The 27,482-nt window shown below is 36.7% G+C and overlaps 2 protein-coding genes across 2 annotated transcripts; both read left to right on the top strand.

The window, feature by feature from the left end:
- Positions 1 to 17,261: 17,261 nt before the first annotated feature.
- LOC140824292 (uncharacterized) lies at positions 17,262 to 17,915 on the top strand. The gene has a single exon (XM_073185893.1). It carries the CDS (start codon positions 17,262 to 17,264, stop codon positions 17,913 to 17,915), a length of 654 nt encoding a protein of 217 aa, XP_073041994.1.
- A 3,274-nt stretch (positions 17,916 to 21,189) lies between these two features.
- LOC140824293 (uncharacterized) lies at positions 21,190 to 24,888 on the top strand. The gene is made up of 4 exons (XM_073185894.1): positions 21,190 to 21,194; positions 21,310 to 21,383; positions 22,850 to 23,833; positions 23,975 to 24,888. Exons 1-4 carry the CDS (start codon positions 21,190 to 21,192, stop codon positions 24,886 to 24,888), a joined length of 1,977 nt encoding a protein of 658 aa, XP_073041995.1.
- Positions 24,889 to 27,482: the final 2,594 nt, after the last annotated feature.

A 27,482-nucleotide genomic window follows, 5' to 3' on the forward strand; every position in this document is an offset into this window, starting at 1 on the left:
ATCCCAAAATCAAAAGCTTTTCAGCTTTGATAAAAAGAGAGTGCATAGAAAAAAAGAGTGTATTTTTTTCTTGAGTGCGGAAATTCTCTTTTGTGAGTTAGAGAAAATATTTTCTTGGTATACTCGGGGTTGGAATCGTGAGATATTGAGTGTATTGGTGTATACACTTGTTGTAATATTTCTTCCGTTTATAAAAGTTGCAGTGCTCCGTGGATGTAGCATATATTGGGTGAACCACATAAATCTTTGTGTTCTTGTTGGTTGTTTTATTCCGCAATTTTTGGGTACTATTATCATCGTGATCGGCATCGCTTTCGGGGTAATTACCCAACAGACATTAGATTCCTTATCTTTAAAGATAATGGAAATCTAATAAACAGACAAGAAACTGGACCCAAATAAATCTATAAATAAGACCAAATGGGAACCAGTAAATTATACTAGACTTAAACCAAAAATTGGAAACAAAATGTATTTTTTTATACCTCAGAGTTTCCAGGAAAAGGATTAAGGCAACAAGAAAAGAACTGAAAAATTTCAAAGAATTTCAAAAGAGGCTCGAAGAAACAGGAAAATAAATACAAGCTGATCTGATCCAGGTGCATATAAACTATTTATGCCGACATATAAAAATTCAAGAAAAGACTGTTTCTAGATTAATGATCTAGAAGAAGACAAATCAAGAAAGATGGAGGGATCATGTTAAGAGGACCACTCAACTACTACATGGTCCATGTGCAAGCTGCCAAGGCTTATCAAGATTTGAAGTCCGAATTTCAAATCCGAAGAATTCTTCTATAAATAAGGAAGCAGAAGGAAGATGAAGGCATCGATCAACCTCTTCATTTTTCTGCAAACCATTTGTAATATTTTCTCTTTCAAGTTTATGTGTATAGTAAGTTCAGTTACTGTGAGTAGCTAACAAGTTTCTCTTCCTCTACAGGAGGTTATTATATATTAATAAAATGTTGGTGTTTGAATAAAAAAGATCTTTGCTCTAGCCCCTGTCATGTATTATTTTCAAAATTTTATCTTTTATTGTACACTCTAAGGTAGGAAACGAATTAGATTTGTGCCAAGTACTACTGAAGGAATCTGCGTCTGTAACCATCGGTTGCGATCGTGTGGTTGGACTGTGAGGAGCAGTTCGTAAAATACGGTGGATATAACCCGGAGGTACTCCGGTCAAAGAGTAAAAGATTTAATTTATTTTACGGAAGCATGATGGGCCTTTAATCATAAAAGAAAAGCAATTAATTTAAAATAAGGTTGAGGTGTATTTTGGGAAAAGGGGGAGTGAAAGTAAAGTTGAAAGATTTCGGAGAGTGTTTGGTAAGTTGCCCTTGCTATAAACACAATTCACTATAAATATTTTAAACTAATTTTTTCTTATTAATATAGGAGAATGGCCATTGCAATCTCTTCTCCTTCATAACTCGACTTCTAAGTCGAGCCCAACACTCAATCTACCTACAATGAAAAATCTATAGGTGGCTCTCGTAAATATAAGACTTTATTCCGTAGATTCAAGAGGTGACTCTCACCCACACAACACTTTTATATCCATATAGCTTACTTTCTCATATTCATGTTTTTAACCGTCTCTGATACTATTATTTTACGTCTCGTGTCCAAGTCTGCGTAAACGTGACTGTGCAATGGCTCCTAGAGAAAATTCTTCGTATCCATCTTTATTTTTACGAAAATGATTATCTCAAATTGTTCTAATAGAAATCTATTATAAACCATATAAATTATTTTAAACTCTTTTTTTTCTAATCGATATGGGGCAAGAGATTGATATGAATTGAACATATAATATGAACTCAAATACGATATAGATGTATTAATACATATACATATATAAATAATTGAAGCTTTAGCTTATAGTGATGATTCAACTCAATTTTGTTATTACTTCTACTAACTAAAATATCTTTCATGCAATGTCAGCTAACCCATGTTTCACGCTCTTAATTTTTCAAAGGGCCATCAACAAAATTTTATAGGATAGATATACTCAAGAAGTAATTTTTTATGATTAGGAGACTTCTGATATCTTCCTATATTTTTTTTTATTTGATTATGAATGATAATTCATTTTGGCATGTCAGAAGTTGCACACAATTGTGTGCATATATAAAATCTCTAAGATTATTATAATTAATGTAAAATGTTGTTTTCAAATGGTTGGCAACAATCATGCTTTTTTTTTTTTTTTTTTTGAGTGATCGCAATCACTAAATATACTCCTAGTTGATGAACAATTAGCAAGATGGATTTTGATTTGCTTACAATAGACTATTAATTGTGTCGCGTCGATGTTGAATTTCATCGGCACAAATACATAGAATGCGACACAAACAAATATGTATTCTTACGATGAGCATTCTTACTAGTACAATTTTCTTAATATGTTTTAGATATTAAATGAAGTAATATATAGATAAATATAAAAGTAGACGTGCGTGTACTTCGTATTAAAACCAAAGTCATAGCTCATAGAAAGGAGAATTCTTTGACCAGTTGGAAGAGGGAAAATCATTCGAAATTAAACCTATTCCGAAGTAAAACGTAACAGCGTCATTTACTTCAGTGGTTTAATCAATTAACGAAGCGGATGATCATATATGACTTAACAAATTACATTGATTGACGAAAAAAATATGTCTTTTAATTTATCTATGTCGTCAAATAACGAAGTAATTGATATATATATATATATATATATATATATATATATATATATATATATATGACAATACAATTTACATCAATTATAGAAATAATATAACTATACGACTTCACAATTTTGGTATTGTGATGAAGTAAAATATTGCATTTAATTTAGTTGTTTTGTCGATAGTGAAATAATTAATTGTAGAATCATTTCGCAATGAACCAAGCATAATCACACACACCCAAATCCGATTTCTCCAATTGACAAAAACTAGAACAAAGCTTCCACAATCCAAATAATAAGAACTATCAATTGATGCTTTTATACATAGTCACAAAACAAACCGTCAATTGTTTACAACCTGCTCCTTTTTTAACACCATCTAAGACATTGTACATCTTAACCTTACTACACTGTAAAAATTTAAAAGTTTTTTCATTCATATTTGTAATTGAATGCATTCACAATCAGCATAATTTACTACCTACTTGGTAACTATAGTTTTCTAAGTATCGTTTCGGTTCCAATTACCCATAGAGTGCAATAAATATGTTGTATTCTTTTCTTCATTCATGATAGTCAGGATCCAATTATATCTGCACAAATGACAACGTAGCATTGACTATTATGTAGAAGGAATCGAAAAGAATTAATGCAGTAACCAGTACTGTTGCATGGGATGAGGCAAATCCTATTGCCTAATCTCAAATATCATTCTCTATCTTATGAGCATTTCTACGTAAGTGTTTAGTTTTATAATAGCTTTGAGGTATTTGTTCACATGTATTAAGATAATGTATATTTTATTTGAAAATACAGTGAGAGGTTGTAAATACTGAAATATTTTCATCATAATAATTTTTAGAGGTTTTCAAATAAATCTCAGTGTCCAATTTTATTTTTTTATTTTTATATTTGTATCTCAAGAAACCGTATCTGGAACAAACAAGTGATATTAGATTCTTGGTTTATAATTGTTTAAAATTCTGAGTATGCTCTGTGGTTGCAGTCTTGACTAATTTTTCACATCAGTAAAGATTTTTTTTATTAAGTCGGGATTATTTTGGTGTACTAAATTATTATAAACAAAATGATGGTGGTATGAGATAACAAAGTTCAATGTGAGCAATTTTATGCTGTGAGAAATAAATATACAAGCAGTTTTAATAATGGAGAATTGCTCGACGACTGTTAGAGATAGACCGAGAGAAATGACATACAATGGAAAATAGAATGAGACTGATGATAATGCGGTTGCAAATTTACACTTGGTCATAGTAGATGAAGTACTTTCAAGTATCTCTGAGACAAAGATGGAAAAATATATATGGGATGTCCTGATGAAAATGTACAGGATCAAGTCACTACACAACAATATTTTCCTAAAGAGAAGACTTTATATTCTTCGGATGGAGGAATTCTCATCGATGATCGACCATATCAACATACTAAATATTTTATTTTGCTTAACTCACCTCTATGGGAGCATAAAATAGAAGAAAATGAACGTACGGATATTCTACTTCAATGTCTACTAGATTCATATTATCAATTTATCATCAACTTAAACAAATATATATTTATGTGCTCTCTAAAATCTCAACGTCTTAATAGTGGTTATCAAAGAAGAAATTCGGCGCAAGAATTAAGGAAGATTGGTTGGTAACTTCAAAACATATATGTTTTACCTATGATAAGATGAAGATTATAGACCGTGACTGCAGTGAGAGCCAAACGTGAGATAGTTCAAAGTCAAGAAGTAAAAAAAATATAAATTACTTTAAATGTGACGATAAAGGTTACTTCACGAAAGAATGTGCGAATATCGAGAAGGATTTTAAAAAAAAATGTAGTCAGTACTTTAGGCGGTGGTGAAAGACGAAACCACAATACACAAATACTAATTATTACGAATTCAGGTATACGTACGCCTATCAATCTAAATTTCTTGATGATTGAACATGAGATCCTGAGATTTAGACGTTAGTTTTCATTTCCAAACGAACAAATTTTGGTGGAACTCGAATATAGTTCCTAGCTATCAAAATGGTACGAGCCGATCCATAATAACCGAATGTAAAATTTTAAGTGGAAAACAATTTTTTGAATCGATTTTTGAAAATTCTATTTGTAAAATAATTACATTGTGTTAAATGGTTCCAAGAAGCTAAAATGTCTTACCCCTTTTTTACAATAATAATGTTGTTGGATATAAGGATTTGAATGATATAAATGTTTTGTCTCGATAGATAATTTAAATAATAGTTTTCAAATGACATCAATATTGAATATATTTGAAACCATTTATAATCAACATTAGATTGAAAAAATGTTATTTTGAATTTATTAGTATTTTCCAAATAACTTATAATACATTGCAAATATGGATTTGATGGATTATTTTTTTTATAACATAAGAACTTACCGTTGCTGTCTTTCAATGCGTACTGAGTAAACCACCGAGCTAATACAATAACATATAAACCATGTTAGTCAGATAAATCATATTATGCAAGATCTGTATCACAAGTTCGTCTGGAAAGATATTACTAGAAAATCGAACTCCTAACTAATGAATAAACAATCACTCACTTTACTAACTCGAATATGGGTTGAGACTGTTTGATTGACTTAATCAAAACTGTGAATTCTAGAAGATGGATGTACCTAAAAGTAAATAAATAAATAAAATAAAAAAGAGAGGATCAAAATCAGTATGGACCACGGCCCAATACTGGAGCTTTTTTTGTAGGTCTGGCCTACTTAATTTTGTTTACGAAATTGAGGCATTTCTAGCCCATATTTCACATGATGGATTTCTGATGATAATCCGTCATAAATTGAATACATGAGCCATGATATTGTTTAGAAAATTTCTTCTCTCTTTTCGTCTCATTTCTTTGTTCAAGTACACTGCTGGTTATTTTAGAGGTTTTTGTTTATTGTTGGCCATATTTAGAGGTATATTCGAAAAAAAACACTTATTTTATATGGAAAATATCGAATTTATGAAATCAATGCATGTTTTTATATAGAACCTATATATTTGTGTACATCGAATGACTTGCAACATTTAGGAGATGTTTTTATCCAACATAGCATAGATCACAACTAAAGGAGTTAGTATCCAAAAATATAGTTTATTCGGTGCCCATAATCCTAAAGACATTTTGGTCTCTCCTATTGTAATGTCCGTTTAATAAATTATAATTTTTAGACGTTTTAAATGAATGTTAAAAAATATCTAGAATGATTATTAGTGTTGGGATCTGATTAGAGTTGAGAGTGAGATCATGAATAAATTATTTTAAAATATTTTACAAAACTTGAGCTGTGCTTAACAATTTTTAGACTGTTAAGGCAAATTTTTGAACGTCTAGCTTAGCTAGACCACTGAAATTAAAAAAGTGCAGAAACAGTCTGGCTTATCTAGTGATAAAATATATATTTGATGCAAACAACCAGTTAACAAGAAACAGATAGATATGAAAACATATAATATAAAGTGTGTAAGGTAAAGAAGACATATATTTTTAAATGTTCGGAAATTAATACTCTTACATCACCTCTTTTTTAACTTAAAAAAGATTTCACTAAAAGACTTTTATTTTACAACATTTTGTAACAAAACACTTCAACTATAACTTATCACCGTCTAAGTTGAAACTTTTAGTGTAAACTCAACAAATATTGGATGTTTAACAACCATAGGTTAACTAGAAAACAACTATACAATCCAATGTTCAGCTTGAACGACTTGAGTTGGTAGAGTAGCACAAGATGATATTTGAAGATAGGATAGATTCTGATATGTGTGTGCTAGATTGAGCAGCTTGAAGTATTATCACTTAAGTGTGCCTGAAGATCATGAAATATTGCAAGGTTGACAAATGAAAGCTAGCTTGTAATCGTCAAGTTAAAATCTCTTTATTTTTTCTTGAGCCTGGATATTTATGGTTAAAAAGCTCCAATAATCGGATTTGCTTTTCAACGATCATATGCACTATCTCCCGACAGAACGACCTTGTCACTTTCAACATCGTACACTGCAATAAATGAAATTTTAATGTCTTTTTGCTTCTTTTTTTGGCTTCAGCCCTTATAGATTCTGAAAAGTTGATTGAATTTGGACATTTTGGGAAACAATATATCAATCGGGAGTTGGTAGAAGACTGTGCAATAATACTTAATCTGTATCAGCTTTAGTTCAAAGTATCCATCTCAATTTGCTCATATCTAACTTGTTGCAGTATGTTTTGAGTTTAACGGTTATACTTGTGCATTTCATTTAAAACTTGATCCGGTCAAAATTCAAACGATTTCTTGCAACTTGAGTTTATAAAATACTTCACCCGTCTTACTTGATTCAGTGATAAGAAAACCTGCAAATGCAAAAAATAAGTGTCTGGATCCTGAAACAGCTCGATGTTATTATTTGTCATCACCAAAACTTAAGTTAACCAAAATATTCTAATAATTTCTCCCTTTTTGGTGATAACAAAAACAATCTGCAGGACTATACAATAACTATAGAAATTTTTATGAAATATATACTATTCAAAGCAAATTTTGTGAAATATATATCGTACAGATGCATGAAAAAATCCTATTACACCTAAAAAAAAATAAAATAACATATCTACGAAAACTTGAACTTGAATTGCATAAATTCAAGAATTTATTGCAGCTCATTACCAAGTGTTGCTTGGATATCAATTCGAATATCCATATGATGTTTCATTTGAATGATCTAGCCTGAGAATTCAACATTCATTCTGACGCTTGTTTTTTCGTCGCTTTTTGATCTGTGGCCATCGGCTTAAACTCGTTTTCTAAAGAATTGGGCTCAAGAAAAATTTGTTTCTTAAAATTGTAAAATCAATTGTAAGGGCAAAGACGTTGGTCACGGATTTCGACAACATCTGAGAAAATATTTGTTGAAGCATAACCTGAGTGTTGGTGCCACTGAATTTTGAGAATACGTTCAAATTAATATGAGGAGAAGATTCATCTTTTTTTGTGGTACAGAATGAGACGACATAGTTCGAATTATTAATTCTCCCCAAGATGAATGTTGAACGGCTGGAGTTATTATAGGAACAGTTGAAGTTGCAGCTGCTTGATCAAGAATAGGCTGCGGATCAACAACTTATTTTATTTTTGCATCATCCGACCTAAATGCACAATGAATTATCATCTCCTTACCAATTAGATTTTCTATAGAGTTAATATCATTTTCTTGCATTTCTGCAGTGGCTGGAGCATTAACCAAGGAATTCCACAATCAGTTCTCCTTCTTTAAACACATCATCTTTCTCATTTGTTTAGGATTGATCAAAATCAAACTGAGACAATGATCGGACCACATTATCCACAGAGATTAATGGCATTTATATGAGATCTCAAGCTTGATTAATGGTAGGAAGAAGAGATGAAAAGGCATTTGGATCATATGGGAAAATAGTAGACTCTTCCTGATTCTACATGTTAGCGTCCGAGTCTGTTGTCTTCCATATTTTCTTCAGCAACTTGTATTTCGTGAACTCCAGCTGGGATCTGTTCAGTAGCAGGATGAGAATTGGCTTGACTTTGTCATAGGTCAAAAGTCCCCTCAGAGTTATTGTAGGACCGAGTGCTTACCGCTTTACCAAAAGCTATAGCTAGTGGTAATGATGCAACTCAAATCTTTTAAACCGCACAGCAGCACAAGCACCATGGTTCGATCGCTCTACCAAGTAAGGATAATTATTGCACCCAACAATCTCCCTCCCAATAATTGCACTCCTTGCAATCAATGGGAATCGAACCCATGACCTTGGCTCTGATACCAATTGATAGGATTGGTTATCACACTAAGAGTGTTTAGAAGGGGGGGGGGGGGGGGGGGGGTTGAATAACACTCACACTTAAAATTGTTCTTTAAGAATATTTGAGTTCAGTTTAGTGACAAACTGAAACTCGGAATCTTGTTGGTCAATAACAATCAGTTAAACTTGAGTAGTTGCGGAAAGAAACTGACTGAAAGATAGAATACAAAACTGAAAGAAATATGCAAGAGTTGTTTCTGGATGTTCGGAGAATTTAATTACTCCTACGTCACCCCTTCTATCACAAGATAGGATATTTACTAAAAGACTTTGATCAAGTACAACACTTGTACAGACCCACTTCAGTTTGGACTTACAACTGCCAAAACTGAAACTCTTAGATATACACAGTGTTTTCAGTACGTAACTGATATTAGCACAATTGAGTCTAACAACTTTTAGAGAGTGCTAATAAGCTCAGATTGTAGCCTTGATTGCTACGAGTAATTCAAATGAGAGTGAGCTAAGATTTTGACAGAGTAACAGCAAGCTTAAGATTGAATGATTGTCTCTATATTTCATCTGCTGTTCTTCAATTATATTTATACTTCTTTTTCAACGATAACTTTGATATGCATTTGAATTCTAGTATCCGTTGATTGCCACTTCATCATTCCTTGGGCAATGTTCTCTTCATTGATTGTGATACGGCGTCTTAAATGCAATAGCCGAAACACTTTGTTCTATACTGTAGTGATCGAGGTGCGACGCTCTTGTAATTTGTTTGTCTCCTTTGGTCTTTCCCGAGATGTCTTCAGTTGAGAAGCTTTTAAGACACTCTGTTTTTAACTAATCAGTTTCAACTGATCATTTTACTTTGTATCATTGTATCAACTGTCTTCAGATGCCGAAAATGCTTGTGCGCATCAGTTGATTCATATTTTGTTAATTGATTGATTTATGTTTTGTCAAACTCCAGAATCTTGTTTCCAACAGTTATCTTCCTCAATGGCTGGAAGCTCATCCTCTTGTCTTTTTACTATCACCATCATGGACAGTAAATAAAGCGTCCATCTTCAGCTTACTTATAATACCACATCATATTTTGCGGTTGGACCATAAGCAACAAAGTTCTCCCTCTTCTATTTCAAAATGTGCTGCATGGCACTTCATTAATTTATAGCTCGATGAATTCTCATCATTGGTGAGCTTAAAAAATGGTCAGTCTTTGCTCGTTTCAAAATCTGATTTTCTATATCAACAACATCTTTTAGCTTTTTCTCCTTTCATATGAGCCTTAAATGAACATCGATTCAATAGTCTACCCACATATGAAACATATTCATTCTCCCCTTAGCGATTTCATCAACTCGAAGCATGTAAAAGTTGATGTCGGCTTGAACAGTTGATAGTTTGGGCCCTTCCACCAATAAGGATTTCCATTTGGCTTTAGGGTCGATCAGAGGTAATCTAAATCTCATGGAGGAGACATGTCACGCTCAAAAATGGAAATGAGGACGACTGGAATAGGAGCTAGTCTGAGTGGCTCAATGACAAACTTGATCATTTTTTCTTTGGATTTTCAGCCTTTTCTGTGGGTTTAAGCCACTTTCTTGGATGCGCTTACACCTAAGTCAATGTTATCTTCTCTCGATCAGCGCTTGAGTCAGATCTCAAGGAAATGATCAATTTTCTCTTGATTTCTTTAGCCGATGCCTTAAACAGTTTGAGTTTTTGTCTTTATTCTTCGTTTCAGAGGCCAAGATTTTTCATTTCTCAATTTTAATGCCAACAACTTGTTAGAGTGTGCAAGATATGAACTGGAAATTTATTCTGTATTTGCACTAACTGTTTACAAGGAACAAGCAAGCTACTATTTATAGTAGTTGGTCAAACAAGGAAACGTAAAACACCTAAAACACGTTTATTGGAATACCCAAATATACTAGCTAACACACCCCCCTCAAGCTTGGTACATATTATAAAGACCAAGCTTGGACAGTAAAAAATGATGGTGATCTTTGCTCAAACTTTTCGTGAAAACATCAGCAAGTTGATGATCCGTAGAGATATGAGCTGTTTGAATAATTCCCAACTTGAGCTTTTCTCGGATCAAATGGCAATGAATTTCAATATGCTTAGTGCGTTCATGATACATGGGGTTGGAAGCAATGTGAAGTGCAGCTTTGTTGTCGCAAAACAAACGTGCTGGACCAGGTAGAGTAAGACCCATGTCAGTGAGTAAACCACGAATCCATACAATCTCACAAGTTGTAGCCGCCATAGCACGATATTCAGCTTCGGCTGTGTAAGAATATGATTTTTTTATTAGTATTAGTATTATATTTATTAAGTATTATGAAGTGCAAAACATTGAAAAACATGAGTGCAAAACATTGACAAAGCATGAGTGCAAAACATTGAAAAAACAATTGTGCCCAAATTTTTGACTAAAATAATTAAAATATTTTAAAACATACATTAAATTATAAGAATTATTCTCCAATCTTACCTATAAATAGATGTATTGAGAATGAGGGAAGACACACCATAAACCTCTCAAACTAGAGCATGAATGAAGCTTGAACACCATCAACCTTTTCTTGAGTGATATTTTCGAGCTAAAAATTCTGTTCATTTTCGAGAGAAACTTCCAGTCCAACGGTTTATTCAAATCTAATCTCCACCGTTCATATTACACTTTCATATGTTTTAAACATCATATCAAAATTTCAGCCTCATCCATACGGTCAAATTTTGTGAAACCCTTCGGCAAGAATACTGCTCGGAATTCAAGCGAATTTAGCAAAATTACGGATTTTCGGACGTTAACTTCCAGCTTGTTTCTTCCATAATTTAGGAGCACCTTTCTGTAAGTGGGATTATGTTTTAAAGTATTTAAGTATGTTTTCGAAAATTCGATCGACATGATATATTCCTTCGATTTGATATATGAATATTTCGTTTCGATAAATTGTTAAGCATGTTTAAATCAATTTCATGTGGATGTTCTTTTCGTTTCAAAATTATGTTGTCTTCGTTTCATGTTATATTCTAGTATATGTTCTTAAACACCAATTTGGTGTATTCTAAAAATTATGTTTAAAAGCACTGTTATGATTCAAGTTAGAAATGGTAAAAAGGAAAATTTTCCTAAAACATGATAAGATATGACAAGTTTATGGCCCTGATGTGGTGGGTAATAATAACCGATATATGGCCTCACCCCTTAGAGGAATTACATATAGGGGACTGATCAGTAACACTATGGATAATAAGATGAAATAACAGTGCAATACGAATAATATATGTCTATATGCATATGCTAAGTTATGTTTGCTTATTGTTAAGATCATGTCTTGATTTTGTTATGAATAATTATTGTGACATGAAATTCATTTAATATTTACATAAATATATAAGTTATGTCGTATCTATCATTTTGTCTATTTATTGTTCCGACGTTTGTTGAGACACGGAAAATTTCAAATTGTTAAAGATCTATATATGTATATCCTTGTGTTATTGTGATCGATCGGCCTCCACTTGCTGAGTATTTCACAAAATACTCACCCTTACACCTCTCACTCCCAGATAAGAATGAAAAACAAGTTGAAGAAGAAGAGCAAATGCATTTCTGGGGATGGTAACAATGTTTCAGTTGATCAAGATATACTTTGGAATTTGGCTATCTTTTATTTTTACGCTGTTCGCTTCCGCACTCGTTTGTTAAATTGATTACGTTGTAAAGACAATGTATGTTTTATGAAAAAGACTGGTTTGGTTGTACAATGTACTACGAGGCTTGTGGATTTACGATTGAATAATTGTAAAACAACGCCGGATGTCAACTCACCCCGGTATCGGACGTGACATTTAAGTGGTATCAGAGCCCTCCAGGTTCATAATCCGGCTGGGAAATTGCTATAGGAAATTTGACAAAGTCAGTTTTTGGCAAGACCCTAGCGACTTCCTATCAATGAACAATATTCACTATTCTTATCGTGACATCTGAAAATTGCAAAATTCTATTGTTGAAGCATCCAAAAATCACGTTTTACCGTTTTTGGTAATAATCGTGAATAACATAACTCCTTGTTCTAAGTCCTTTCCATTTGTTTTATTTCAGGAAATGGCTCCCCGTACTCGTGCTGAAATACCCAAACGTATGCGTGAACTCGCCCTTAGCGACCACGAAGTTGCAATGGCACATCTTAGAGCGCAACTTTGCGAGGAACAACAAAAATATCACGATCAATTGTTAGCCAAAGATTTGGCATATGAAAACTTGAAGAAGGAAAAACAAGAACTAGAAGATATCAAAGATCATCTTCATGCTGACGTACAAAGGTTTGCTTACTATCTCAACTCAGAAGAGAAAAATCACGAAATGACCAAAAATAAACTAGAGGCTTCCCAAACAATAGTCCTTGAATTGAACAAAGAACACCAACAAATGCTAGAAGAATCCCAAGCACTCCAGTCTCAAATTCAACAAAGTATACTGATGGAAAATCAACGTCGTCAGCAAGATGAGGCAACCATTCAAGAATTACAGAATTCAGTGCACAATTTGACTATGCAAAATGAACAATTACAGAATTATGTTCATCATCTTGAGGATGCCATCATTATGGCATTGGAGCCGAAAGTAGAACCGGTAGAAGAACATATGGAAGATGAAGTATTAGGAGATGGCGAGGTTTTAGATGATTGAGTATTTAGTGTCGTGACTATTTGTAATAAGGATTGATAATACATTTCCTTTCTTTTACTTCTTATCATTGCACTTCTGAAAACTTTGATTTGTATTGCTTTTCCTTTTCATTGGAATCAATAAAAAATTTATTTGATCTATTCCTTGATTGATTTCGTATCTGAGATAATCTTCAATATTTTTGTACATCATTATTCAAACCTCTTAGAAATTCTCATACGTGTAGGAAATGGCAGAGAGACCCCATCGTAGCAACCGCAACCCGCGATATGCCAATCGCAACAATGATTGCAACAACAATAACAACGAAGATACACCACCAGCAGCAAGAGTTGGCCATAGCAGAGAAGATTTAATGGCAATAGCAACCATTGTGGCAACAACCCTCCAAGGAATGAGCCATTTAAATACCAACACTAATCAGCCACCACCACCTCCACCACCGAATGGAATCAAACACCATTATGAATCTCTTCGGAGGAATCAAGTCCCAATGTTTGACGGCAAACCTGACCCAGAAGTTGGTCAAGGCTGGCTCAAGAATATTGAGACACAACTCCAATTGCTTGAAGTGCCAAATGAACTAAAAGTGACTGTGGTGACACCATTCCTAGAAGAAAAGGCGGCCAAATGGTGGGAGACTATCTCAGCAAATATGATAGAAGTCGGACCAATCACATGACAAAGATTTCGAGAAGCATTCTTGAAACAATACTATCCAGCAGAGTTGAGATTAAAATTGTTGAGTGAATTTGAGAATTTTACTCAAACCCCGGATATGTCTGTTGTGGAGTACACTTCTAAATTCAACTCCCTTGGAACCTATGCTCCTGCCATCATGGCAGATGATATCCTGAAGATGCATCGTTTCAAACGTGGTCTGAACAGCCGTATCCAATCAGCTCTGGCAGTTTACCAACCCACAGGTTTTGATGATTTAATGGGAGCAGCCATTAGAGCTGAGACTGATATCAAGCGCCGAGAAGATGAAAATAAAAATAAACGACCTCTCACGGGACAATCTTTTCAAGGTAAACAACCAGTTAAAAGGTCAAACCAATCGAGTGGACCATTCAAGGGAACTCCTTCCAATTCAACTACGACATTCTCAAGCATAAAACCGTGCCCATTATGCAACTACCGACACATTGGAGAATGTCGAAGGAACACTGGTGCTTGCTTCAATTGTGGGAAGATGGGACACCGAATTGCTAATTGTCCTGAACCATTAAAGAAAATGACATGGTCAGACACTAATGCTACCCCCAACAAACCAAAGGAGAATAAGACCAATGCTCGTATGTTTGCCATAACTCAAGAAGAGGCAGATGATGCAAATGATGTCGTGGCAGGTACCATTATAATCAATAAAATTTCAGCTTATGTGTTGTTTGACTGTGGTGCCACTCATTCATTTATTTCTAAGAGATTCACTAAGAAGTTAGGGCTTATACCAGAGATACTTGTTGAACCTTTTAGAATTGCTACTCCCACCAGTAAAACAATTGAAACACATAAGATACATCAGAACTGCATAGTATATATCAATGAACACACATTCAACGCTAAATTGATTAAAGTCAACATGGTGGATTTCGACGTTATTCTGGGAATGGATTGGTTATCCAAGAGTCATGCAATAGTAGATTGTCGGCGTAAGATTATCAAACTCCTAACTCCAAGCCAAAAAGAAATCACATACCATGGCAAGGCTAAGAAACGTAAATCCCTCCTTTCTGCATCTCAAACCTGGAAAGCCATGAAGTCTGGAGAAATAGTCTATCTAGCAATGGTAAATGAAGTAAAAGAAGGAGTCGAGCTCAAGATAGAAGATATTCCAGTGGTACAAGAATTTTCGGATGTCTTTCCAGAAGAGTTACCTAGAATGGTCTCGGACCGTGAGATAGAATTCGAGATTAACTTGGTACCAGGTGCTACACCAATATCAAAGGCACCCTATCGAATGGCTCCAGCAGAACTCAATGAGCTAAAAGAACAAATCCAAGAGTTGTTAGACAAGAAACAAATCAGACCAAGTGTCTCTCCTTGGGGAGCTCCAGTCTTATTTGTAAAGAAAAAAATGGAAGTATGAGATTGTGTATCAATTATAGAGAACTCAACAAGATCACAATCAAAAACAGATATCCTCTTCCAAGGATAGATGATCTTTTCGATCAACTCAAAGGAGCCACAGTATTTTCCAAGCTGGATTTGAGGACAGGATATCATCAACTGAAGGTCAAACCAGAAGACGTTCCAAAGACAGCTTTCAGAACAAGATATGGCCATTATGAGTTTACGGTAATGCCATTTGGATTGACAAATGCTCCAGCAGCTTTCATGGATCTCATGAACAGAGTATTCAAGCCATTTCTTGACAAATTTGTGGTGGTATTTATCGATGACATTCTCGTATATTCCCCAAGTGAAGAGGATCACAAAGAACATCTTCACCTGACTCTTCAGATGTTGAGAGAAAAAGAGTTATACGCGAAATTCAAAAAATGCGAATTCTGGCTAAAAAGTGTGACTTTCTTAGGTCATATCATTTCAAAAGAAGGAGTATCTGTGGACCCTAAAAAGGTGGAAGCAATCACTGGCTGGCCAAGACCTAAGACAGTAACTGAAATTCGAAGCTTTCTGGGATTGGCAGGTTACTATCGAAAATTTGTTGAAGGTTTCTCTTCAATAGCTACGCCTCTTACAAAACTCACACAAAAGAACTCAAAATTTAACTGGAGTGAGGAGTGTGAAAAGAGCTTCCAAACGCTCAAGGAAAAGCTTGCATCTACACCAGTACTGGTTCTACCCACTGAGGACAAAAGCTTTACCATTTACAATGACGCATCAAAAGATGGTTTAGGATGCGTACTCATGCAAGAAGGAAGAGTAATCGCATATGCATCAAGACAATTGAAGCCGTACGAGAAAAATTATCCTACTCACGACCTCGAACTAGCTGCAGTAGTTTTTGCCTTAAAAATTTGGAGGCATTATCTTTATGGCGCCAAATGCGAGATCTTCACAGATCATCAAAGTCTCAAGTATTTGTTCACACAGAAAGAATTGAACATGAGGCAGAGAAGATGGATTGAATTGTTAAAAGATTATGATTTAACAATAAGCTATCACCCGGGCAAGGCAAATAAGGTAGCTGATGCTTTAAGTAGGAAAAACATGGGTAAAGTGATCCTAGCTTCACTTTCTGCACAACCATGCCTTCAAGAAACAATCAAATTAAGACAGAATCAAGATCCTACTTTGACAAAACTTAAAGAACAAGTCAAAGAAAAGAATTCACAAGATCTTCATATAGACGAGAAGGGAGTTTTGTGGATGAAAGGACGATTGTGTGTACCAAACATCGAGAATCTTCGACAGGAAGTAATGTCTGAAGCACATAAATCAAAATTTTCGGTCCACCCCGGCAGTACAAAAATGTACAGAGATTTAAAGAAAAATTTCTGGTGGAACGGAATGAAGAAGGATGTAGCAGAATACATCTCTAGATGCCAGGTCTGTCAACAAGTTAAAGCTGAACATCAACAGCCTGGAGGACTTCTTCAACCCTTGGAAATTCCAGAATGGAAATGGGAACATATTTCCATGGATTTTGTGGTAGGTTTACCAAAGTCTAGGCAAAGTCATAATGGAATATGGGTAATCGTAGTTAGACTCACCAAATCTGCACATTTTCTACCTGTCCGCATGAATTATAATCTGGAAAAATTGGCTACCATATACATGGACAATATTGTGCGATTACATGGAGTTTCGGCAAGCATTCTGTCTGATAGAGATCCAAGATTTGTATCTCGGTTCTGGAAAAGTTTTCAACAAGCTATGGGGACTAAGTTACTCTCAGTACAGCTTATCACCCTCAAACTGATGGCCAAACAGAGAGAACAATACAAACCCTTGAAGATATGCTACGAGCATGTGCTTTAGAATTCAGTGATACTTGGAGTGAACATCTACCTTTAATTGAGTTCGCTTACAATAACAGTTATCATAGCAGTATTGGAATGGCTCCATACGAAGCTTTGTACGGCCGAAAATGTCGATCACCTCTACCTGGGATGAGGTAGGAGAGAAATCCATAACTGGACCTGAACTTGTCCAAGAAACCGTGGACAAAGTAACAATCATTAAAGAAAGACTCAAAATTGCTCAAGATCGACAGAAAAGTTGGGCTGATCTAAAGAGGAGACCAGTGGAGTTCACCGTTGGAGAAAAATCTTACGTAAAAGTTTCTCCCATGAAAGGAGTTGTTCGATTCAATAAAGCTGGGAAATTACATCCTCGATACATAGGACCTTTTGAAATTTTAGAAAGAATCGGAACACTGGCATACAGACTAGCATTGCCACCAGATATGTCAAGAATTCATAATGTATTTCATGTTTCACAATTGAGGAAATACATCCCAGATCCAAGTCATGTTCTTGAAACTGGACCACTCCTGATGGAAAGTAATCTAAATGAAAAACTAAGATATGAAGAAGTTCCAATTCGAATTTTGGACACCAAAGAACAAGTATTAAGGCGACGCAACATTTCCTATGTTAAGATACATTGGTCTAATCATACCGAAAGAGAAGCTACTTGGGAACTAAAAGAGAAGATGTTCGAGCAATATCCCTATCTGTTCAAAAATCTAGAAAACTCAAGTTTCAGGGACGAAACTTCCAATAAGGAGGGAGGAATGTAAGAATATGATTTTTTTATTAGTACTAGTATTATATTTATTAAGTATTATGAAGTGCAAAGCATTGAAAAACATGAAGTGCAAAACATTGAAAAACATGAGTGCAAAACATTGACAAAACATGAGTGCAAAACATTGACAAAACAATTGTGCCCAAATTTTTGACTAAAATAATTAAAATATTTTAAAACATACATTAAATTATAAGAATTATTCTCCAATCTTACCTATAAATAGATGTGTTGAGAATGAGGGAAGACACACCATAAACCTCTCAAACTAGAGCATGAATGAAGCTTAAACACCATCAACCTTTTCTTGAGTGATATTTTCGAGCTAGAAATTCTGTTCATTTTCGAGAGAAACTTCCAGTCCAACGGTTTATTCAAATCTAATCTCCACCGTTCATATTACACTTTCATATGTTTTAAACATCATATCAAAATTTCAGCCTCATCCATACGGTCAAATTTTGTGAAACCCTTCGGCAAGAATACTGCTCGGAATTCAAGCGAATTTATCAAAATTACGGATTTTCGGACGTTAACTTCCAGCTTGTTTCTTCCATAATTTAGGAGCACCTTTCTGTAAGTGGGCTTATGTTTTAAAGTATTTAAGTATGTTTTCGAAAATTCGATCGACATGATATATTCCTTCGATTTGATATATGAATATTTCGTTTCGATAAATTGTTAAGCATGTTTAAATCAATTTCAAGTGGATGTTCTTTTCGTTTCAAAATTATGTTGTCTTCGTTTCATGTTATATTCTTCTAGTATATGTTCTTAAACACCAATTTGGTGTATTCTAAAAATTATGTTTAAAAGCACTGTTATGATTCAAGTTAGAAATGGTAAAAAGGAAAATTTTCCTAAAACATGATAAAATATGACAAGTTTATGGCCCTGATGCGGTGGGTAATAATAACCGATATATGGCCTCACCCCTTAGAGGAATTACATATAGGGGACTGATCAGTAACACCATGGATAATAAGATGAAATAACAGTGCAATACGAATAATATATGTCTATATGCATATGCTAAGTTATGTTTGCTTATTGTTAAGATCATGTCTTGATTTTGTTATGAATAATTATTGTGACATGAAATTCATTTAATATTTACATAAATATATAAGTTATGTCGTATCTATCATTTTGTCTATTTATTGTTCCGACGTTTGTTGAGACACGGAAAATTTCAAATTGTTAAAGATCTATATATGTATATCCTTGTGTTATTGTGATCGATCGGCCTCCACTTGCTGAGTATTTCACAAAATACTCACCCTTACACCTCTCAGTCCCAGATAAGAATGAAAAACAAGTTGAAGAAGAAGAGCAAATGCATTTCTGGGGATGGTAACAATGTTTCAGTTGATCAAGACATACTTTGGAATTTGGCTATCTTTTATTTTTACGCTGTTCGCTTCCGCACTCGTTTGTTAAATTGATTACGTTGTAAAGACAATGTATGTTTTATGAAAAAGACTGGTTTGGTTGTACACTGTACTACGAGGCTTGTTGATTTACGATTGAATAATTGTAAAACAACGCCGGATGTCAACTCACCCCGGTATCGGGACGTGACAGGCTGAGGAGCGTGAGATGGTGTTTTGTTTCTTGGTACGCCAAGAAATCAAGGAGGTGCCAAGTTGAATGCAAAAACCAGTCGATGAACGTCGAGACATGGGGCACGAAGCCCAGTCAGAATCACAATAAGCCGAGAGTGTGAAGGAGTTCTGTGAAGACAATAAAATCCCCAAGCCAGGAGAACCTTTCAAATATTTTACCACACGAATAGCAGCATCCATGTGAGACTTCTTTGGAGAATGCATGAACTGACTTAGGTGCTGCACAACATAACAAATATCTGGACGTGTAATGGTAAGATATATCAAGCGTCCAACCAACCTTTGATAGACATCACGATCAGGAAGGAGGGAATCAGTAGTTGATGGAGTAGAAGATTGATTGATGATGGAGTCTAATTCCGCAGTGGTCAATTTGAGGTGTTGCTCCATTGGAGTATCAAAGGGTTTGCTGCCAGAAATGCATGTATCCTCAATAAGTTCTAATGCATATTTTCGTTGATTAAGAAATAGACCAGCTGGGGAATGAGCTACCTCAATGCCTAAAAAATATTTCAAATGACCAAGATCCCGGATTTGTAACTGAGAATGCAAAAAACGCTTCAAATCATTGATCATATCTTCATTACTCCCTGTAATCACGATGTCATCAACGTATACAACAAGAAGCACAATATGTTCGGAACTCTTTTTAACAAACAATGAATGAACATGCTGAGATTGTATGTATCCTGCAGTAGTCATAATGCCAGCAAATTTGAGATTCCATTGTCGAGACGCTTGCTTAAGTCCATATAAAGATTTGCGGAGACGACACACCTTATGTTTATTGTGAATATGATAACCAAGCGGCAATGACATGAGAATCTCTTCATCTAGATCCCCTTGAATAAATGCATTGGCCACATCCATTTGTGTAAGGGGCCATTGAAAAGCAGCTGCCAAGCTCAATAAGCACCGAATGGTGACAATTTTGGCCGTAGGCGAAAAAGTATCATGAAAATCTATTCCTGGTTGCTGAGTGTACCCCGTCGCAACAAGACGAGCTTTGAACTTGGCTACTGACCCATCAGAGTTGTGTTTAACTTTGTAAACCCAACGACATCCAATGGGTTTAACCTTTAAGGGAAGATCAATAACGTCCCAAGTATGATTCGATTCCAAAGCAGCAAGTTCCAAGTCCATGGCTGACTTCCATCTAGGATCCTGAACGGCCTCATGATAAGAATAAGGTTCACGGATAGAAGAAAGAGCAGTCACAAAATGCTGGTAAGGAGGCGAAATTTTGGAATAGGAAAGGTGATTGGATAAAGGGTACACACATTGAGAAGCATGACTTCGAGGAAATGTAGAACAAGAGTAATCTTTGGTCCAACTAGGGGCGACTCGTGTCCTAGATGAACATCATAAAGGGGGAAAAACATTCGGATCATGTATCTGTAAAGGGGAAGACTTAGGGACATGTTGAAAAAAATCAGAAAGCTCTGGACTAGGAACATGATGTGAAAAAGGAGGAACAACAGAAGGTTGGATAGCAAAAAGAAATATGGCCTCATGAAAAATAACATCTCTGGAAGTAGTGACCTTCCTATTTTCAAGATTCATGACCTTATAGCCTTTTTGGACATTTGAATATCCTAGGAAAACACATGCTGTCGCACGAGCAGAAAATTTGTGATCAATATGGGGTGATGTGACTGATAAGTGCAAGATTTGCACTTAATTTATATTAGAATCCATTTTGAATTAGGCTGGTTTCGAACAGAATTACGCGTTTTTGGGTTGTTTCTGTTGTCATTTCAGGAATGGAGAAAATAGCGAACACGAAGCCAAGTGGACCAAGAAGCGCACAACCATGAGCATGCTACCGGACAGATGTGCGTGCGCAGCCGCGCGACTTCACGCGCATGCGCGCGCAAAGACAAGTCACCCGAGCAGAACATCGCGCGCACCCGCGCGACATCTTGCGCACCAGCGCGCGCAAGGATGAATCACACATGCAGAAGATCGCGCGCCACCGCGCCACATCATGCGCAGGCGCGCGCGCAGACATGCACGACCAGACATAGCAGGTCGCGCGCGATCTCGCCATTTCACGCGCTACCGCGCGCACACACCCGAGAAGAGCACGCGACCGCGCGACATCACGCGCACCCGCGCAAGCCAACACGCGGCAGACGAGCAGCAACATACGCGCAACAGCGCCAGAACTCGCGCCACCGCGCGCACACCGCGTCCAGATTGAGTATAAATGCGCGATTCTTAGGTCAGAAGGAAGGGAGCCGCCGTGAGGAGAAAACACGCCGTTTTGGGACGAAAATACAGAGGAAGACTCGGAGCGAAGGCGAGACGAAGGCACGACACGCGAAGATCGATCACAACTACGAAGAACGACGGATCTGGGGACAGAGACGACGCTTCGGATTTGTTATCTTTTCCTTTGTTTCTTTATTCTATTGTGTATCGATGCCTAGAATTACAAATATGTCTTGGGTTCTCTTGGTTTTCGTGATGAACTAATCTCCCTTTCTAGATAATGATGTAGCTTTGTGGACACGATGATTTGACGTGGTTATTTTATAAGATCGAATTCTATTTTATGTTTACTTGTGTTTCTCTGTGTTTACTGCACTGCAATTTACTGGCCATAAATTGTTTGTTGTTTGATTAATTCTACAACTCGGGAGAGGGACTAGGATTATAGATCATTAGAACACATCGTTAAATGTTTATAACGTTCGGAAGGCGTATAACTTTAGAGAGGCTTAGTAAGAACATTGTTTGAATTTATCTATGAAACTTAGATTCTAATTAGGAATAATTGAATCGAAGTTGATAGATACATTTTATTCGTCACTTGGGAAAGGGGAAATAAAAAAATCTAAGTGTTCTTGGCCATTAAATGATTGGAATTCAGGAATATAAATTCAACTGTGAATAGTTATCGTGGAAACTTTGTGAAATCATTTCTCTAGATATTTTCTCTCATTATCAATTCTCAATTCGGTGACTTGATTAATTCATTGTTTTCAGTTAATTCATTCGAACAAACCAACCGTTTATTCAATTTCTCTAAATAAAGTTGAGACTATTTTAATTACAAGAATTGATATACAATTTTACGCACACTCCTCGTGGGATCGATATCTGTACTCTAACCAGTACTAAAACTTGACACCGTACACTTGCGGTAGGAAAACGCGCAACAAGTTTTTGGCGCCGTTGCCGGGGAGTGTCAAATTTGAATTTATATCAGTATTGTTACCAAGTAGACTTGACTTTAATTTAGAGTTTATTTTTATTGTTTTACTTTGTTATTTTATAATCTTCTCTGTTTTTACAGTGCATGCGAAAATATACAAATCCCGACTTGCTGGTTTTTATCCTGAAATCGAAAGAACTGTCAGGAAATTAAGGAAATCAAGACGAGAGGAGATTAAAGAAATGGCCGAAAACAGAGATCATCAGAACGAGCTCCCACGAGAGGTGCCAATCCGAGAACATTTCTGCCCAGTAATTAACGCTCACTATTCTGGAATAGCTCGTGGAACCATTGCTGCTAATAACTTCGAGCTAAAGCCCGCACTGATCAACATGGTTCAACAGAACCAGTTTGGAGGTGCAGCCACATCAGATCCCCATCTTCATCTCAGGACTTTTCTAGAGATCACGGACACGGTAAAAATTAATGGTGTTTCTGACGAAATTATTCGATTGCGTTTGTTTCCGTTTTCTCTCAGGGATCAGGCAAGGAGCTGGCTCCAATCTCTGCCGCTAGGGAGTATTACTACATGGGCAGATTTGGTCACAAAATTTCTGTCAAAGTATTTTCCTCCTGCCAAGTCTGCTCAGCTGAAAATAGACATCACTAACTTCAGGCAGAGGGAATTTGAAGTGTTATATGAGGCTTGGGAGAGATACAAAGAACTGCTCAGAAAATTTCCGAATCATGGATATGCAGAATGGGTTCAGATTGAGCTCTTTTACAATGGTCTGGATGGGCCAACTAGAGGCAATGTGGATGCAGCCGCCGGAGGTACTATTTTTTCTAAAACACCTGATGAAGCTTATGAATTACTTGAACAGATGACCATCAACAGTTATCAGTGGCCAAGTGAGAGATCAGGAGTACAGAGAACAGCTGGAGTGTATGCCGTAGACCCGATCACATCACTGACTGCACAGGTTTCGGCATTGACAGCACAAATTGCAGCGATGAACAAGCCAGGCCAATCTACGTCTGATGTAGCTTTGGTAATTGCTGCGGAAGAGCTAGTTGTGGAAGAAGCTCAGTACATTAACAATCGTGGATATGGAGGCTACAGAGGTAACCCTCCCCCTAACACTTATCACCCTGGTTTGAGAAACCATGAAAACTTTTCTTATGCAAACAATAAGAATGTGTTGAATCCCCCACCGGGGTTCAACACATCAAATGGGGAAGGGAAGCCATCATTTGAGGATTTAGTTGGAACGTTTGTTGCTGAATCTGGAAAGAGAATGTCTAGGACTGAGTCTAGGCTTGACAGCCTAGAAACCCACATGGCAAGTATTGGTGCTACTTTGAAAATTCTGGAGTCGCAAGTTGGGCAAATAACGAAGCAACTCACATCTCAACCATCAGGTGCAGTGCAAAAGAATGCAGACCCAAATATGAGAGAGGTGAATGCTATTTTTATGCAGCATGAGGAGATTGGAGTGGTAAGCAAAGAAGAAAAAGTTGATCAGCCGACTCCAAGCAAAAGGAACCGAGGTAAGAAAGGTAAGAGTTATGATTTTGATCAATGCGTTGATATTTCTTTACTTCCCTACCCCCAAAGATTTTTACAATTGAAGGTTGAGTTTCAAAAGAAAAAAGGTCTTGAAGATCTCAAGAACCTACACTCTAACATTCGGTTTGCAGAGCAGGAAGAGGTGGCTTTTACTGAAGAAGATGGTAAGGGGAGGCAAGGAGGTCTTCCCCAGAAGCTGCAAGATCCCGGGGAATTCGTCGTACCATGTGAAATAGGGGGTCAGTTAGTGGAAAAAGCTATATGTGATTCAGGAGCAAGTGTGAATATAATGCAGAGTTCTCTCTACGATAAACTTGGATTGAGAAACATGAAGCCCACGAGATTAAGTTTACAAATGGCAGACAAATCGATCAGGACACCGTTGGGCATAGTAGAAGATGTTGAGCTCAAAATTGATAAATTGAAGCTTCCAGTCGATTTTTTGGTACTTGACATGAGGGACAGTCAGAATGTTCGTACCATTTTAGGACGACCATTCTTGGTTACTGCTGGAGCCGTCATTGATTTGAGACAAGGAAAACTGACCATGGAGGTTGATGGTCAAAACATAGAACTCAAGGCTTCCAAGATATCATACGATCCACCATGAACAAGATGGGTATAGTTGGGCTGATGACGTTAAACCAAGCGCTGTGTGGGAGGCAACCCACAATTTATTTTCTTTAGCATTCATTTTGTTTTTATTATTTTATTTTATTTTACGTCCTTAGTTGTTCATTTTACCCACCACCAGACCTATCACCGCCGCAGCCCATGGAAATTGATGACTCAGATGCTGCGGACAACAACTCGAGCGCCCGAGTTTTGACACTCGTGCGCAATGTATGTGTTGTCGTGTTCTTTATTTCTATACATTGAGGACAATGCATACTTTAAGTTTGGGGGGGTAACAAATTTCTTGTTGGAATTTTTATGAATTTTTTATTTTGCACAGTAGTTAGTTTGATTTTTTTTTTATTATTGCATTCTTTATCTGTTAGGAAAAGTCATGGATAAGTAAAATGTGTGACCGATGATGAAAATTGAATTGCGATCCTGAAATGTATCTGTGTTCCTGATAACATAGGAGTCACAATTATTTTGCACGGTCGTGTTGTTGATACTATCGTTGCTTAGAGACAAGTTGCATGCCTGTGATGCTAAACAGATGAGGGAGATCTGATTATTGGTAATTCTTGCATGACATTGACTGACACTTTTGCAGACATAGAAATGATCTAGGCATTGTTTTCACAACATCTTTGGGCCTGTGTTCTTTGTTTACTGTCAATTGTAACCCTTTGAGCTTAAAAGTTAATTGAGATGCTTACTTTTTCTTCGTGCACCTATTTCATCTATCATTTTTATTGAAAAGTGCATGTGAACGGTTTGTATGAGTTGACTAATGGATTGACGGTAATCTAGAACTTGTTTGAGCACTTTTCGAGGCGAAATACGGATAACATGTGACATAGGAATGATTTAGGCGATCTTTGAAACCGTTGAGCCTTCGAGCCTACCAAATGAACATGAAATATCCTTAGTGTCCCATTTTGAGCCTACTAAAAATCAAATGGTGTGTGTCAATGACATACAATTAGCCCCCACTTGTATCTATTCTATATCCCACAGCAACTACCAAATGAAGCTTATACACTTATTTTCCTACCTGATTTTGAGAGAAATAAATTCATTGGTGTTGTAATGATTCGAATGCTTCTTGAAAAAAAAAAATGAATGTACAGAAAGGAGTTCAAAAAGAAGGAAAACAATGAAAAGAATGAATCAAAAGTGGTGAGAAAGAAAGCATTTGGGAAATGAAGGATATGAATGAAAAGAAAACAATAAGTGGGTGGTGGTTGAAAAGAAAATGAAAATGGGTGAAGTTGATGAAGTTCAAATATTTCTCTCAAATTTTGATCTCCATGCCTTTATTGTAGCCATGAGCCGTACCCTAACATTACAAGCCTACAAGACCTATTAACCTTGCCACATTTATCCAATATACTAGTGGAGAAAAGTTGCTCAAGTCAAGCCTATGGATACCAGAAAAACACTGTCATCAAGTATAAACTTTAATCACTTGCATGCAAGCATCTCACGTGTGATTTCATCTTTGGTATATTTCTGTTGAATATCTATTGAGCCAATTAAACACCGATAAAGTCCTATGTGATCTGTGAATGCAAATTTATATTTTGATGAAGTGTGAGTTGAACTGAACTGATGAAATCTTGATTCTGTTAGGCGAATGGGCATTACAACTCTATTTGAGCATTCGATGGGGTAAACGAACATTGACTTATCACACACACACGTGACTCTTAGGAAATCGTGAATTACATGAAATTAGATGAGTCGGAGGTCAATATCACTTTTCGTATATCCATGACTTTAGTAGTGGCGTTAATCTTTCCCTTAGTTATTAGCTTTTATTCTATTTTGCTCGGGACTAGCAAAAGTTCAAGTTTGGGGGGTTTGATAAGTGCAAGATTTGCACTTAATTTATATTAGAATCCATTTTGAATTAGGCTGGTTTCGAACAGAATTACGCGTTTTTGGGTTGTTTCTGTTGTCATTTCAGGAATGGAGAAAATAGCGAACACGAAGCCAAGTGGACCAAGAAGCGCATAACCATGAGCATGCTACCGGACAGATGTGCGTGCGCGGCCGCGCGACTTCACGCGCATGCGCACGCAAAGACAAGTCATCCGAGCAGAACATCGCGCGCACCCGCGCGACATCTTGCGCACCAGGGCGCGCAAGGATGAATCACACATGCAGAAGATCGCGCGCCACCGCGCCACATCATGCGCAGGCGCGCGCGCAGACATGCACGACCAGACACAGCAGCTCGCGCGCGATCGCGCCATTTCAATCGCTACCGCGCGCACACACCCAAGAAGAGCGCGCGACCGCGTGACATCACGCGCACCCGCACGAGCCAACACACGGCAGACGAGCAGCAACATACGCGCAACAGCGCCAGAACTCGCGCCACCGCGCGCACACCGCGTCCAGATTGAGTATAAATGCGCGATTCTTAGGTCAGAAGGAAGGGAGCCGCCGTGAGGAGAAAACACGCCGTTTTGGGACGAAAATACAGAGGAAGACTCGGAGCGAAGGCGAGACGAAGGCACGACACGCGAAGATCGATCACAACTACGAAGAACGACGGATCTGGGGACAGAGACGACGCTTCGG

Source organism: Primulina eburnea, chromosome 2 (assembly GCF_022965805.1).
Source record: "Primulina eburnea isolate SZY01 chromosome 2, ASM2296580v1, whole genome shotgun sequence".
Lineage (NCBI taxonomy): Eukaryota > Viridiplantae > Streptophyta > Magnoliopsida > Lamiales > Gesneriaceae > Primulina > Primulina eburnea.

What these genes read in the sequence shown, in the direction of transcription:
- LOC140824292 (XM_073185893.1), top strand. Translation starts at nt 17,262, where the DNA reads ATGTCGATCACCTCTACCTGGGATGAGGTAGGAGAGAAATCCATAACT.
- LOC140824293 (XM_073185894.1), top strand. An exon ending in GAGCATGCTACCGGACAGAT is followed by an intron (nt 21,384 to 22,849) that starts GTGCGTGCGCAG and finishes CTGTTTTTACAG; the next exon opens with TGCATGCGAAAATATACAAA. An exon ending in TGGATATGGAGGCTACAGAG is followed by an intron (nt 23,834 to 23,974) that starts GTAACCCTCCCC and finishes TTGAGGATTTAG; the next exon opens with TTGGAACGTTTGTTGCTGAA.